This window comes from Ips typographus, linkage group LG4 (assembly GCF_016097725.1).
Source record: "Ips typographus isolate SLU linkage group LG4, UJ_Ityp_2.0, whole genome shotgun sequence".
Classification (NCBI taxonomy): Eukaryota; Metazoa; Arthropoda; class Insecta; order Coleoptera; family Curculionidae; genus Ips; species Ips typographus.
Window position 1 is genome coordinate 9,199,421 of NC_138425.1, and position 15,610 is coordinate 9,215,030.

General features: G+C 34.6%; 2 protein-coding genes across 4 annotated transcripts in view; both read left to right on the plus strand.

Annotated features, from left to right (window-relative positions):
- Positions 1-15,610, plus strand: part of ush (Zinc finger protein ush) — a 77,085-nt gene that overhangs the window by 54,301 nt on the left and 7,174 nt on the right. The window contains exon 1 of one of the 3 annotated variants that reach the window (XM_081978641.1): positions 15,237-15,333. The exons of the other annotated variants lie outside the window; for them this stretch is intronic. Within the exon in view, the coding sequence (XP_081834767.1) occupies positions 15,252-15,333 (82 nt within the window). The 5' untranslated portion in view covers positions 15,237-15,251. Of the gene's footprint in view, positions 1-15,236; positions 15,334-15,610 lie in introns of those variants that run through there. 3 annotated transcript variants of the gene reach the window in all.
- On the plus strand, positions 12,233-14,564 carry LOC145728262 (uncharacterized). The gene is made up of 2 exons (XM_081978351.1): positions 12,233-12,997; positions 13,055-14,564. The coding sequence occupies exons 1-2, from the start codon at positions 12,893-12,895 to the stop codon at positions 13,262-13,264; spliced, it is 315 nt and encodes a 104-aa protein (XP_081834477.1). The 5' UTR covers positions 12,233-12,892; the 3' UTR covers positions 13,265-14,564.

Sequence of the window (15,610 nt, forward strand, 5' to 3'; positions counted from 1 at the left end):
AAGATAAGATTTAAATTGATTATTTTGCTGATAATATGACGTAGCATTGCTATTGGATGTAAGAGCTGTTTTCTTTCGGTTTGTGATCCAAACATGTTATGATTCAAAAGTCACATGACCTCCATGTGATTTTACAATCATGGGGTCATGTGATTTATAAATCATTACTGGATTCCGAATGATGAGTCGAAAGAAACCCTTTATGTCCGTTTCCCCAACATTGGCTAAGTTGTGTTTAAGGACAGCTTAGATAAGTTTAGTTTAGACTGTGTTATTTTGAACCTAATCTGTCACATTCAACCCTCAACTTAGCTTAAGTAGTACTTAAAATCGACTTGGAAGTGTCGGGGAAATAGCCATTAATACTATCCACTTTTTATTTTTACTTTTGACTTGGTTTACGAATTGTAAGGTTAAATTCAAAACTACTATACTAGAGCATTGCTATACCGTTTGATAGAGAAAGATGCACTAATTGGAAAACGGCACAAAACTTGGCTGTGCGCAATAGGTTCTACAACGTTGCCAAAAGCATCAAACAAATGCACCGTCGAACTTCAAGCCCAGCTTAAGCGTGGTCCAGACTGTGACTTTATACAACTGTATTCTACACAGTCTGAACCACACTTAAGCTTGGCCTAAAGTACGACGGTGCAAACGGGGGTAACTGTATTAGCTTATTTTATTAAGCTATTTGGTTGATACAGATTTTCTATATTTTTTCAAATGTATATGCTACAGTTAAGTAGCAATGCACAAACTGACAACAGAACTAACTATTGATTCGTCCTTATGTAGATTTTCAATACCATTGAATTTAAAGTAAGTTTTAAATAATAAAAAAATCATGTATTATTGTTTGATTGTTCTTCTTAAATATGATATCAAAAAATAAATAGGTATAAGGCTCCCATTATCCGTTTTAGATATATTCATTGAAAGCATATATGCCTAGAATTATAGGAAAATATCTATCCTTTGCCAGACATTTTTAAAGCCACTGTGTTTGACTTATCCATAAATCCATGAAACACTTTGAATCATATTTACTTATGTTCTAAAACTCTTTAAGAAAAAATGTGCACTAATAAAATAAATGTACAAACACATTTTAGTATTCGAGGAAATAGAATTTGATCATTGAGATTTCATCCAGAAAGAAGTTCATAAAAATAATACAGTTTTGGAGTAAATAACTTCCGCTTATCCGAGTCTTCTTCTTATCTATGTATATGCAAGCCCGGAGCGGCATAAAGCGCTATCTTCACTCGTTACGTTATTGTTGCTTTATGAATTATGAAAACGGCCATTTTTCTACTGATAAGGCGTCTGTATTACTATCAGAACGTTATCATCCTTCCAGTTTGGAGCACCTCCGTGGAGTTACAGCGGGTGCGGGTGGTTTCTTCATATATGAATGCACAATGGCGCAGCCTGTTTAATAATACACAACAGCATCTCCACTTTGATAAAGAACTTAATTTATGTCGGTACGTGACTGCGATCGAGGCCGAAACACTATTTACTGTTTTATCAACTCCCAACTGCTCATGCATTTCGTTTCGGCCACTTAATACTTCTTGTGTCGATTTCTTGCTACCGGTTTAAGGTCCAGAACCAGCATCTCTGACGTATTTATCTTGACCGGACAGCGAGCGAACTGGGGGCCTTAATAATTGTGTTAACCAAAATAACGTTTTTGCGTCGTGCATATCAATTGGGGGATAGTCATAACAACACCAGATTGAGAATTCTGCTGCATATTAATGAATCTGCAGCGTCTACCAGTCTGGATGTACGGGATGTTCAGTTGTTTCTTCCTTTCATAACCAGGCAATGTATGATACACACTTTATTTTCAAACTTATAGGTTGTTTAACCGTTTTCCGTATTTTAGAAATAAGTTAATAACAATAAATTTGGTATGGAAATAACGCATATGGTAGTGGATTGTTGGTGCCGCCACTGAACATTTCCTCTATATAACTATTAGCATCCTCATCTCATCGGAAGTGTCCATAAACGTAACTCAAGCGCCATTTTACAGGCCCTTAACGTCGAACTAGGGAAAAACGGGCGTCGAATCAATATGACTTAATAAAAATGGAAAGATTAGAGCCTGTTCAATCCTTGGTTGGCGCCGATAAGCCCCTTCGGCACACCGGGGCTGTGTCAAATCTACCTCTGGCGACCGGCTGGAAGTGGCTAAATACGCGCCCTTTGATTATGTCATTACCTTAGATGACAGATAGATCACATTTTCATTTTGCCTTCCAGTTTTTAACGGAATAACCGAGCGATTTTCAGATGACAGTCGGATCAGGGGCGGAACTTCGAAAATTTAATTTAAATGAATGCCGCTAAATACGTGCATAGATTGTGTGTTCGAACGCAGAAAGATGGCAAGATAAGGTCGCTCAATGAGGACGCTGCTGCTGTCCCGTTGTATATTCCAGCAGGAGCGATAGGAGATAAGGCGTCCGGGCTACAAACTTGCTCCTGCTTGGCCGAGATAAGGGCATACATGAGACTTTCGCGCAGTTACATAAAGTATTCCGGCCCAGATAAAAATGACTCGACCCGTTATCTTACCGACGAACGAGCTACTGTTTACTAAGGACCAACTTTTTAAAATTTTTAGAAGTTTGAAGCTATCTTATCGCGGTGACTAATGGATATTTCATTTTGCGCCAAGGGCAAAGTTTGAACATCCATAATTTCTTACTTGTTCAGTAGCACATCCTTTTATGCACATGCACGTTTGTTAATATAACTTTACCGCCTCTGCACCATCACCTGTCTTCTTCACTCTTGTTGGCAACAATTAATAACCGACCCCATAACCTACATTTATATAACTCATTTTTTTTACTCACATACTAACTGAATTTCCCCTGTGTCCAAGATAAAAAAGAATCGTAAAAACGGTGAAAAATTTAGTTAAAATTAACAGTTTACGAAACTTTTGTCGTTTTTGAGTTAATTTCGAAAAAACTTGACTTTTTACTGTTAATACTATGTATGGTATGGTGGTATGGTTACTGTTAGATTTTATAATGTAAGCAACAAAGTTCCACAAATCGATTCTGTTTGGAATTTAAATTACTTCAACCTAATCTGAGTCACAATATTCTCAAACACATGGTGAGTAGGTATGTAATGCTCTATGGAATGTATTAGAACGCGTGGGGTAACACCTACACAATTTATCGATTTTGTTGTGAATTGAATTTTGATTGCATTAAGCCGGATGCATATTTACACATCGTCGTATAAGATATCAGACTATTTTCAGAAAAAGGTGCGAAGTTATTTTAAAGTAATAGATGAAAGATCTCCCATAAAAACTACCTAACAAAAATTAAGATCCAACTGGCTTCTCAATAGTGAAAGTCGTTTCTTGAGTGCAACAAGTAGATTTAATATAATAAAATAGTGATACCTAAATCACTGGTAAAGTAAATATTTTACTTTTCCAGGAAAGTTTAACCGGTTTTTCTCTGAGTGTATCAAATTTTGTAGTGTTTATTCAGGTTATTATTGGTAGGAAATTTAATGAGGATTCCAAAAATGTGCTTAAAACAGTCATTTTCCAAGTGAGTTTTCCAGGCAATTTTGTTTCTGACTCTCAAATGTGCTCAAAAATTGCAAAAAACAGTGTTTAGAAAAGTTTTCTTGCAGTATTCGATACAAAACGTGTTTCTGAGATTTAAGACATTTTTTTTTTAAACTAGTCACGTGACTGCCTCGTTAAACTATCCTGAAAAAAACAAGTGATATCTGTGACTTATGTCGAAACTGTCAAAATTTGCAAGAATTACAGTCTGACACAGTCTTCATGAACGCATTTTTCGACGAAACACGAAAACTCCAAATTTTGCAATTTTCGACTGATCATCCGAATGGAAATGACGGAATGTCATTTTTTATTGGTACATTTGCAATTACAAAGGATTTCTTTTCTTTTCTTAATGAGCACCAAAACATAATTTAGCTTACTCTTCTTTCTAACTTCAACAATGGACATTATTGACATTTTGCATATTTTTCCTGACCGTTCCGCTAAAAATTTGGGATAAATTTAACGTTTCATGGAATAGTAACGTAACTGTCAAATATGTCAGCGACCCGCCTTTGAACCAATTCGGTTGACTAGCACGCTTCCGCAATTTTGAGTTCCTTCGAAAAATGCGTCCATGAGGACTTACCATGACACTTTTCGAAACGAGTGTTTCTAAGATTTATGACAGTTATTTTGACAATTGTCAGTAAGTTACTAGCAAATTACACCAAAGAAGATTACAACCTTTCAAGCAAATTTCAATTTACTACAAGTAGATTACTGAAAAATTAAAAATTAAGCATTGGGAGTTTTTCAGTTAAATCTTATGTATTTTTCATGCTCTTTTTAATTCAACGCTTCATCTTGTATAAGCGCAGAAATAAATAACTCTCAGCATTTACATTGTATAGATAGACATTTCGAGATATTTTTTTGTCAAAGTCAAAGTCAAAAATTTAATTTCTACAAAAACACTACCTTAACCTTTTTTGAAGAGTTTGGATTGTCAAAACGAAATGATAGAAAGCTTGTCGATGTTTTTGAGTAGTCAAAAATGCTCCGTGAAACTTTGTCGAGGAATTTGGATTAAGAAAACCAAAGCTGTAAAAATGTATAGTGTCTTTAAAGTGTCAAAATGATGTCAGAATGCTTTTTGTTGTCTTTGACTAATCAAAAATGCTGTCTGAAGCCTTCTAAAGAGATATATTCTATATGTTTGTTGAGACGAGTTACTCATTTATTCGTTGCTAGTTGGGTTTAGTGTCTCACCACACCAAAAAGGTTTGTACCACCGTCTTCAGAGAATCTAAAAAATCAAAAACACCGGCAGAACACAGAAAACAACAACTTAATAAATATTAAACCTGATTGTGGAGCAAGCAATTTAGAGCTCCGAGAAGGATTTTGTTAATTAAAATTCATAATTAATTAACGCCTTCTCAAGAGTTCTGATTGTCAAACAAGAAAGCTTGTAGATGTCTTTGAATAGTCAAAAATGCTACCTGAAGCTTATGTTACTGTTCCTAAATTGTCAAATTAAAAACAGGACGCTTGTGGATGTATTTGAGTAGGCAAAAATGCTACCTTAAACTTTTTTAAGAGTTTGGATTGTCAAAATAAAAGTTTTAGAGTACCCAAATCGTAAAATAAATGATGAAAAGCTTGTCGATGGTTTTGAATAGTCAAAAATTCTACCTTTCCTAAATTGTAAAATTAAAGACAGAAAGTTTGTCGATGTCTTTGAGTAATCAACAATACTCTGTAAAGCTTTCTTGAGCAGTTTGGATTGAGAAGACCAAAGCTGGATTGTGGAATGGATCTGGAATGTTTTGTGTATAGATATGTTTCCTCAAAACTATGACTTTGATAGTTGTTGCACCAAGGGGATATTATCTAAGCTTAGTTTAATATGGATATTTTTCAATAAAAACGACTAGCATTCACCATTCAAATATAAAGTTGGTAGTTATTCATCGAACGTATTTTATCGCGATTCACCGGTATGCAATGCTGCACATATTCTTGCGCTTTGTTCTTTTGCGATCCAAGTTTGAGATTAATGCGTGTCGAACATGATTTCTTTTACTTTTGCATCGATGCTACGGACTTTCAAATGTGTTGTCAGGAATACCAATATTTTTTGCTAGAAAGCACGGGCTTTCGCCGATTATCTACAAGGAAGGAAGTTGAAAATCGTACTCGAGCCGTATAAATAATTGTCGGTGGTGCATCAATCAGGTATGACAAGATTGAATAATGCAGAGGGCATCCTGAAAGCAAATTTGTTCTGAACCTTTATACACTTGTGAATAAGTGTAAAGTTCATTTGTAATTCTTCAGTTCGACATCGCCATAACCTGTCTGGGAAGCATTAACTTAATCATACCACATTTCTCTGGCGATAGCACCGACAACTTTTTCCCGGAGATACGATAGTCTGGCCGCGTTTATCGTAAAAAACTTTTAAAGTAAAGTGGCGTCATGCGCTATCGTTCCGTTATCTTTGGTTATTTAAATGCACTTTGGTGTATCTCTGGCCGGAGCTATCTCGAAAAAGAGATACTTTCGCGGCCGAGAATGATAAAGGTGCATTAGGCAGATAAATGTACATTAGTTTGGTTTATAGCGACTCGATACTGAAGAATCGTTTGAATAAATTCACGCAAATGCGCTCGAATTGGAATTGTTTTAAGTGTGAAACACCACTAGACCCATTCAACTACTAATGATTGTTTTGTTTGTTATTCTGGAACACAAAATGTAATTCGATCCAACAAAAGTACATCTTCCTATTTTTTTATTACTTCTAATTATGATATGTAAAGTAGTTTAGTTGGCAGAAACCAAAGTTGTTTAATCTCTCTTAAAAGAGAAAGAGAATTGATAGGAATAAAATCAGAGATAGACAAAAGACAAAATAAAGACGGCATAGAAATCAATTGTTGGTGTGTATTTCCACTGAATCGTGAATAACTAGGTTACTTGCAACAATATTTTCGTAATTATCTCAATTCACTGAAGAAGTAAACCTGGATAATAAGCACTTTATTTTGCTGGGTATATTAATTAATTTCCAGATGTAACAACATTGACAAAATCAACCATGTTATCGCAACGTATTTTATTTCAACACATAAAACAGATTTGTTTTAAAAAAATAAAAATAGACTGGTCCTGTTTAATCTCAATAGTGTTAATGCACTAATGCCGTGTGCGTGTATCGTTATCTCGAGGACCGCGGATCTAACAGCCCTGGCGCCCGGCTACGATCTTAATCTGCTCAATTAATGTTGCAGTAAATTACAGACGAGTAGCCACTGACAAGTACAAATTCTGATTTTGATGTTCTCCAGGATCACAGCTTGCAGAAAAAATTACTTTGGAGAGCAAAGGAAATAACTTTGTTCAAACGCTCTCTCCCTGATATTCAGCTAAATTCGATAAGAAGTAATCAGGTCGTAAAGAGTCTTTTTGGTAAAAATTGGATATTTCCTCTAATTCATAAAAAAGCGTCGATATCTGCAACTCCGTCGTCGGCGTCGGAGGCGTCATAATTATAAATCAATGTCCTATGCTAATGTAGCGTGATCGATAGATCCTATCGGATGGGCGCCGCGGTTCGATTAGAGGAAGTTATAAATCCTCTCCAATCTAAAATTGATCTTAGACTTCTATCGGATATCATCCATTGAATCTAAAAGTTGGCACTTTCAAAGTCAGATTATAGAGGCCAAAGTTAAAATAAAACCGTTGCAGGTTATACCGCTTGCATTTTTGGGTGCTCTATCATCCAAGACTTTTTGCTGCCTGGCCATTGCCAGATAAGGTGCGAAAGATGAATGTGTAAAGGGATGATTAAAACAGCCCGGCGGCATTGCCGACGCCGATAACGACGCCGGGCGTCGTTTCGGCTCAATCATTGTCTTTATTCTCCGCTAATCACTTTATAAGAGGAAGAGCGGGGAAGGTAGATAAACGCTTTTGACTTGATAATGTCGTTTACATTAAATGTTTGGGAATTCATTATTGGGTTGATTTCATTTCATTTATAGATGTTTTGTTGTTTTTACTTTGATGGGTGTTTTTCGTTGTGGAACATCTGTATAAGAAATGCTCATAATCTTTTATGAGATACAGTTCCAAGAACTAAATTATAAAATTCTAATGTTGAGAGGACTGTTCTGTTGTCATTTCCATTAATTTCAAATAAATAAATAAAAATTTTCAACACAGTAACATTAAGTAGGTATGTCTAGTATGTTTCTTCACAGAAGGTTTACTTTACAAAACATTAATTTTATTGCACCTAGCTTTTTATGAAGCAAATTTTATCTCAGTCAAAAATTAATATTTTGTTAGTCCAAATTAAGCAGAGGAAACAACGACATGATAAAAGGAGAAAACTAATTCCTGGCACATTTCTATCTGATTATTTTTTATAACAAATGTATCCAAATGTGGAGATTTGGTATAATAAAATAGTGATACCTAAATCACTGATAAAGTAAATATTTTACTTTTTCAGGAAAGTTTTTCTCTGAGTGTATCAAATTTTGTAGTGTTTTTTCAGGTTATTATTGGTAGGAAATTTAATGAGGATTTCAAAAATGTGCTTAAAACAGTCATTTTCCAAGTGAGTTTTCCAGGAAATTTTGTTTCTGACTCTCAAATGTGCTCAAAAGTTGCAAAAATCAGTGTTTAGAAAAGTTTTCTTGCAGTATTCGATACAAAACGTGTTTCTGAGATTTAAGACAGTTTTTTTGAAACTGGTCACGTGACTGCCTAGTTAAGTGGAAATGACGGAATGTCATTTTTTATTGGTACATTTGCAATTACAAAGGATTTCTTTTCTTTTCTTAATGAGCACCAAAACATATTTTAGCTTACTCTTCTTTCTAACTTCAACAATGGACATTATTGACATTTTGCATATTTTTCCTGACCGTTCCGCTAAAAATTTGGGATAAATTTAACGTTTTATGGAAAAGTAACGTGTCAGCCGACATATTTGAACCAATTCGGTTGACTAGCACGCTTTCGCAGTTTTGAGTTCCTTCGAAAAATGCGTCCATGAGGACTTACCATGACACTTTTCGAAACAAGAAGTGTTTCTAAGATTTATGACAGTTATTTTGACAATTGTCAGTAAGTAATTTTTACCCTTTGAGAATGACGTCATGCAGGTGAAAAAACACGCTGAATGTCTGGAATTAGATCATAAGTTTTAACCTACAAATGCTTTGAAAAATGAGTGTGTTCAGAAGTGACTGATGATCAAGTGCCTGGAAAATCACATGATCATGAGAGTTTCAGTTTAATCATCATTGATTCAGTGAATAGGTGTGCTTGCACTCACTTAAACATCTCTTCTACTCCTAATAACATAATATATTATTAATGTTCATTGATTTTGTGTTGTGTTATTGTGCTGTGCACAATAAAGCGAAAATAGTAATTTGGCATACCAACATTACCAACTTCTTTGTTTTTCATAAAAGCGGTTATTTTGGTTTTACTGACCGACATTTTCTTAGAAATGTTGGTAAAATAGGAGTCGTCAGCTGGAATTCCAGCCTTTTTCATTCGGCATAGGGTAGCAGTACTCACTTTTAAAGTCTGTGATGCTATATCATACACATTGGAATAATCAATTGGGATGACATCTGGAAACTGTTTCTTTTTGTACTCGAAAAAAAGCAGCACATTTAGAATTAGCATTTGGGCTTGCTCATTGTAGCGCATCATTTTTATACCTTTGATATTTGTTTATATCAAAGTGACAGTAAATGTCAACGTTTTTAATTTGACAGGATGACAAAATTAATGACGTGCCTTTTTTTGTTAAAATTGTTTATTTCACATGTTTGATATGCGAGAAACAAAGATGTAAAAAGATGACGTCATTCTCAAAAGGTAAAAATCCGACTATAGTAAATTACACCAAAGATTACAACCTTTCAAGCAAATTTCAATTTACTGGTCAAATTGGAATTTTCTAATAGAATTATTGGTAAATTTTCTTGGTAACTTTCTAGCACTATAATAAAATACCTAACTGAAAAGCTTTTCTTGAAGCTTTATACTATCATCATAGTTTGTTCTGAAGTAATTACATTATGTCGTTTCCGATAGTTGCTAAAAATGTCTCACTAACCCTTTTGCAAATCTCCTCTTTTATGTGACTGATTAATGCTAGTAGCCAACCGCTGTCTCCGGTGTTCCGATAAGCTCACTTTTTGTCAGATTAATCCAACAGAAAATGCATTCATACTTCATATCTCGTTAATGAAGATCGTTTTTCATTGCCGTTCCTTTTCGTCTCTTTCCCCACCTCACTTGCTTTTAATTCGAGTTGGTGAGGTCTGACTGGTAGAGTTAAGATCATATATTAAATTCTGGTTTTATAAAAGCTGATTTAAATTATGTCACTAATTTTGGTTTAGGAATTACTTGCGGCTGTATAAGCAGAGCTGTTATCTTTGCCCTGTTTCTGCTAGATTTAAATATATGAGGTTTAGTAGGTCTTTTTCTGAGGTCTCGTTCCATCGACTACTTAATCTCGATCAATATTGAGAAATTGCAGGACGATAACGGGGGAAACGGACTATACTTCATCGAATCGTTTTGGTTTTCTTTTAATTGAAAAACGACATAATGGCCACCGTTTGCTAACATTTCACACCGTACTAAATGTGATCAGCGAACAGATAATAATCGATGCTAGTAAATTGAAAAAACGTCTTTTTGCTATTAAACAAATCCCGTTGTTGGTGTTGCTATTTGAGTAAAAAGAATAGAATTTGAAAAGTGGAGTGGCAGTAGGCAGTTGTCGTGTGTCACGATTGGACTGATTTGCATATCAGCGTGATACGGCAGGGAAAATCGGCTTACTGCACGGAAATTTCAACCGATTAAAAAGAATTATTCTCGTCTAGTTAACCTTTAATTAGCGCTTAATATGTTGTGATAATGTAGTATGGATTAAAAATGTATACGTAGGCAAATAACGGACTTCCTGGTTGAACATTAAAAAGCGCTCAATTTGTAAAGTCGAGTAGAAAACAAGCGAGAAAGGTGAAGAAACGCCATTCCTCGTGGTCGCGATGGCATTCCGCGATTGAGCCGCTAAAATGTTTACGGTGCTGATGGTCGTATCCATTGTATGTAAAACAATTAGGTTCGGCACTCGTAAACGCGACAACACCTGTGCGAACCAACCAGGTTCGTCTTGGCTCTAATACCCATATGTCCGCAGGCTCACTACGCTACTTAGATAATTAATCATTCACAACTTTTATTATATTAGAGTTTCGTATAGTGGCTTCTTCAAGTCAACAAAAACTGTCCAATAAACTAACAGATCGTCGTGTCGGACCAAACGGCTTATCGTCCGATCTACGGTTATGATCGGCTGTCGGACTAATTGCCTGTCTCCGGTAAAAGATGACATTCGTTTCTTGTACAAATTGATTAAGCTGTCTCTAGAGGAAACGACACAGTAATATCAATACCATGAAAACGTGCAACTATTAGGAGCAGCTTCTGGTTTTATGTTCAAAAGCCCATGAAGTGTTGGGCTAGTTGTTGTTTTTAACATTGTTTACTAATTATCTTCAAATTGTGTATAACATCCATCATTAACTTTAATTTTAGATGCAAATGTTGCAATCAAGTTTTTTTTTCAATGTAATCTAACCATTTAGTACAGTTGTACGGGTAATTGAACTACTCTATAATTAACAATGTTATTGAACTGTTCTGTCAGTGAACTGAATCTGAATAGACTGTTTCTTTTGGAATACTACATCTTCCAAAATGTAGAAAATTTGATATCATGCCACACACAACTATGTCACAGATATGTTCTATTATGGTACTAATGATTACTTCTTCATCTTCATGTAGCTGTCATCATGTCAATCCAGACCTTATAAACTGCTATTCTCAATAGATCTGCAGAAGACATGTTGATTCTCGTAGATTCCGATTATTCATTCTGGTAAGGATTCCATCCACGATATTCTGAGCATTCTTCTGTAGGTCCACATCTCAAATGTCTCTATTTTACTTTCGTACATTCTGAAGGGTCCAAAGCTGTACGTGCTTTCTCTATACGGATTTTGATTTCGGAGCATTAATCAGCGTTGCAGGTGATGTTTGTACCCAGATAGTTATATCTTGTAATCCTTTCTGTTCTCCGTCTACGTAGAGGTGTTCTTGCAGAGTTGCTCTTTGTTATAATTATGTATTTGGTCATTTTTGTGTTAAGTGTCAAATCAAAATATCGACTGCAGACAGCAAGAAGGATAGTATCGTCTGCATAGCGCAGGTTACTATAATTGTCTTGCCATTTACTGAGATACCCACCAAATCGCATACACGGTTGAATACTTCTTCAGAGTAGATGCTGAATAAAAGTTGCGAGAGGACATATCCCTGCTTTACGCCCCGTTTAATTTTTATAGTATACAGAAGTATCTAGGGGCAAAAAGCCTCGATCACGAGAATTGCTAGAAGCGGTCAGTGTCAGTCTACTTCACTCTCACTCTTCTGCTCGAAAGGTTTTATATTTCTTAAGAAGAAGAAAGTTGGATTACTATTGTGTCCAAACGATATTTTAGTATAAAGAACCTGCAAGAAAAAATAAATATAATAAAGAATGTGCAAGTTATCAAAATGGGGAATAAATGGAAACCTTAGAAAACTTTGACTGCCTTGGTATAGATAAGAATATTCAATATCTTTTGGTGTTTGATCTTTTAGCCTCCTTCAAACTCTCATGTACTTGTATACACCAACTTCTAATAACAATAATGGAAGGAAAGCCAGACAGACAGAGAGTAAGACGTAATAAAGAATGTGTGAATATACAAATTAAGCTACAATAGTATACTATTTCTTCTACTATTCCAGAAATATTTCCTTTAGCTTGGTAGCTTGGTGAATCTTAGGAGTCTTTATACAGAAGAGCTTTTACAAAACAGATTTTCTGTGAAAAACTAAAATTACATTTACTTTTTTTAGTTACATTCATTGACACGTCAACCACTTTAATTCTTCTTCTTCTAATAGTAAGATAATGATAAAGTATTGTAACATGCAAAAAGATTCTTGGAAATTTTTTGGTGCACCTGACAAATTAAAGTTTTTTAAAATCATTAAGTGACTACAAGCTTATAACTTAAAATTCCAACTTTTATTCCAGCAATTAACAATTTAAACAAACTGAGCATAAAACTTACTCTACACGAATTAATAAACATTGTTAAAAGCAATAACTAATAATAGTATTCGTTCAGATATCATTATTTAGCGCAAGATTCGTCTACAATGGTGTCTTACAATGATTTTGACCAAGTAATTGAGACTCCATACAAAACTAGCGAAACTAGGTTATCTGCTGAACATTTATTGAAAGACACAAAAGACAATGAGGTAAAACACAGAAAAAATATTCGAACAACTGGTAAAGGTAAATTATTTTGATTTAAGAGCGAAACAAAGGTAAATGTGAAAAATACTATTGTCGAAAAGGAATCCTATAGTGTTTTGTCGCATAAAGACGATGATAGTCAAAAATCCAGAAGGGTTAGTACAGTTAGTTGGGGTGTACCTAACTATGAAGAATCACACAGTTTAGAGAACGAAAAAGTAGGTAATTACCACTGGCTGGAAGGATATCGAATCACAGTCTCACCCTAACAGTGAGACATGAAAAACACCATTCACAGTCAATTTTTTAGTTGGTCTGTAAAACTCGTGATATAGGGACCTCGTATCTGCCCTTGTTTACTATTAAACAATTAAAAAGCTGGTTTGAAAATCACTTTAAATCTCACACCTTCAGGCTTGTAGCAAAGTATTACTCCAGCTAATTCGAAACCTAAAAACCACATCCGCCTTCAGAGACGAGCCATAAATCTATGGGCAAACCACCATGATCGCTGGCACTCATCTAAAAATCTTCAAGTGCTTTTGCATCTTGGGTGTATAAAGTTTCGCAAGATCTGAATCTTCGGAGATTTATTAGTGGTCGAGCCAACTGTGTGTGCTTTTACCATTTGAGGCTGCGTTCCTGTTTTTGAGTCTTCCAACTACGCTTGATCATATATTTGTTAAGACAATTTCTGTTGCCACTATTGAGTTCTTTGTCAGATGTATGGTTGATGAGTGTGTTTGTACAAATCAAATTTAATTGCTGAGCTATAGAGTGGGATAAACTGATGGTGGGAACGCAGTTGTAATGGTCAAAAGATTCAGGATATGTGTGTTCATACATTTAAATACCGTAAAGGCTTATCGGTCTAATAGCGATCTTAAATGCTAATGCCGCCGATTGCACAAATATGTTTGCAATTATTGTAAGATGAGAGACTGAAAAGTGATTTTTTGATTGTATTGTCGGCATAGTACAGAAGTTTAACGGTCATCGACTGCCTCTTTGGAAAGCGCGACATTTTGCACCGGTTCGTTAAGAAACTAGATCAGTTTCACCTTTTAAATTGTCATATGTTTGCTCGTTACCCACGTTTGTTTCGTTATCATTTTCCCATACGCCCACGTTAGGCGACTGCTTGTCTAACATTGCAATCTAAATCTAACATCTCGATCTCCCTCGGCTTTGCATTCCCCAACCTAATTAAAGATTCCTTATCGCGTATATGCAGTTCCTGACTCCGGGGGGAAATTTTAATTATTGTCATTTCTTAGCTTTGCCATTGGTTCTAAGAGTACCAGTAAATTTGCAAGGCTTTAAACCTAGATATAGAAATATCCGGAACACTTAAGAGTTAACTGTAAGTTTATAGGAAAGAGTAAAATCAAGAAAATTTGTCTTCATGTTTATCTGACATTTTTTTAGGAACAGGGACAATCTCTTTAGTCTATTAAAAAAACATTGAATAATATTGATATTATCGTTTCTGTATACCCAACTTTTTTTAAATAAATTATTACATAATACAAAAAAAAATTATACTGATTTTCAAAGATAGATAAGACAGTAACTCAATTATTGCACTGGCACGTGTTGATAATATACAGCGATAACAATATAATAAAGTGACTTTTATTATATAAGCTGAAAGCAAATCATTCCTAATTTGACAAAATAATATTATCAGATCTTTAGGTTATTACAATATTAGTGGAATGTTTGTTCGAGAAGATTAGATTTAAAGTTAAATAATATTTGTCGGCATGTTTCAATGTATACTATACACGTTGTTTTTTGTTTTTCAATTGTGTTTTTGATATCTATGTATGCATATATTAATTTTGTAATACTAAACTGGGGTATTGTTTGTTTTTTTTAGAAGAGTTTTGGGTAATGTCAGTCAAGTTGGCATAAAAGACAAAACTAAGAAAAAAAGCAGAAGCTCAAAAGCAAACAATATATTTTGTTAATTTGCACAAAATAGGACCAATAAACCTTCCTTGAGACAGTCACTTAATAAATTTGCAAACGCAAAATACATCAAGGTTAGTTAAATAGGACCTTCGCGAATCATTTCTTTGGCAGTTTCCATTCGCTGATTAGTAGTACTTAATTGATAATGTTTTTCGTTAATGTCGTAGTTATGTCAGAAAATAAAAATAGCATTTTTATATGCTTGAAGTATTTATTTAATTCCTTGACACACTGATAGTCAAATAAGAATACTCTTATCTTGATAATAAGAAAAGCAAGATGAAACGCTTCAATCTTTTTGTATCATCAGTACAGTTAAAACCGTTAGGGTACGTACCAAGTACATTTAGTGCAAGAATCAGTAAGTAATGGTATTAACGGTCAATTTTATAAGTTCTGTATGTTTTAATCTATAAAATTAAAATTTGACTCAACTTTAAATTGTCGTTTATTGTAACTTATAGAACTGACCGAAATTAGAAAATTTGTTGGTTGCTGTTTTGACTGTAACATTTTCTTAAGCCTTAGAGTAAATACATTGGTGAAATGGAGCATTCAGAAATCAGACACCTCTTGGTTAACCAACAGAGTAAATGTACCTTTCACCGTCAATAGTTATTGATTTAGAGATATATGAT

What these genes read in the sequence shown, in the direction of transcription:
- LOC145728262 (XM_081978351.1), top strand. Translation starts at nt 12,893, where the DNA reads ATGGTGTCTTACAATGATTTTGACCAAGTAATTGAGACTCCATACAAA. An exon ending in AAGACACAAAAGACAATGAG is followed by an intron (nt 12,998 to 13,054) that starts GTAAAACACAGA and finishes TTTTGATTTAAG; the next exon opens with AGCGAAACAAAGGTAAATGT.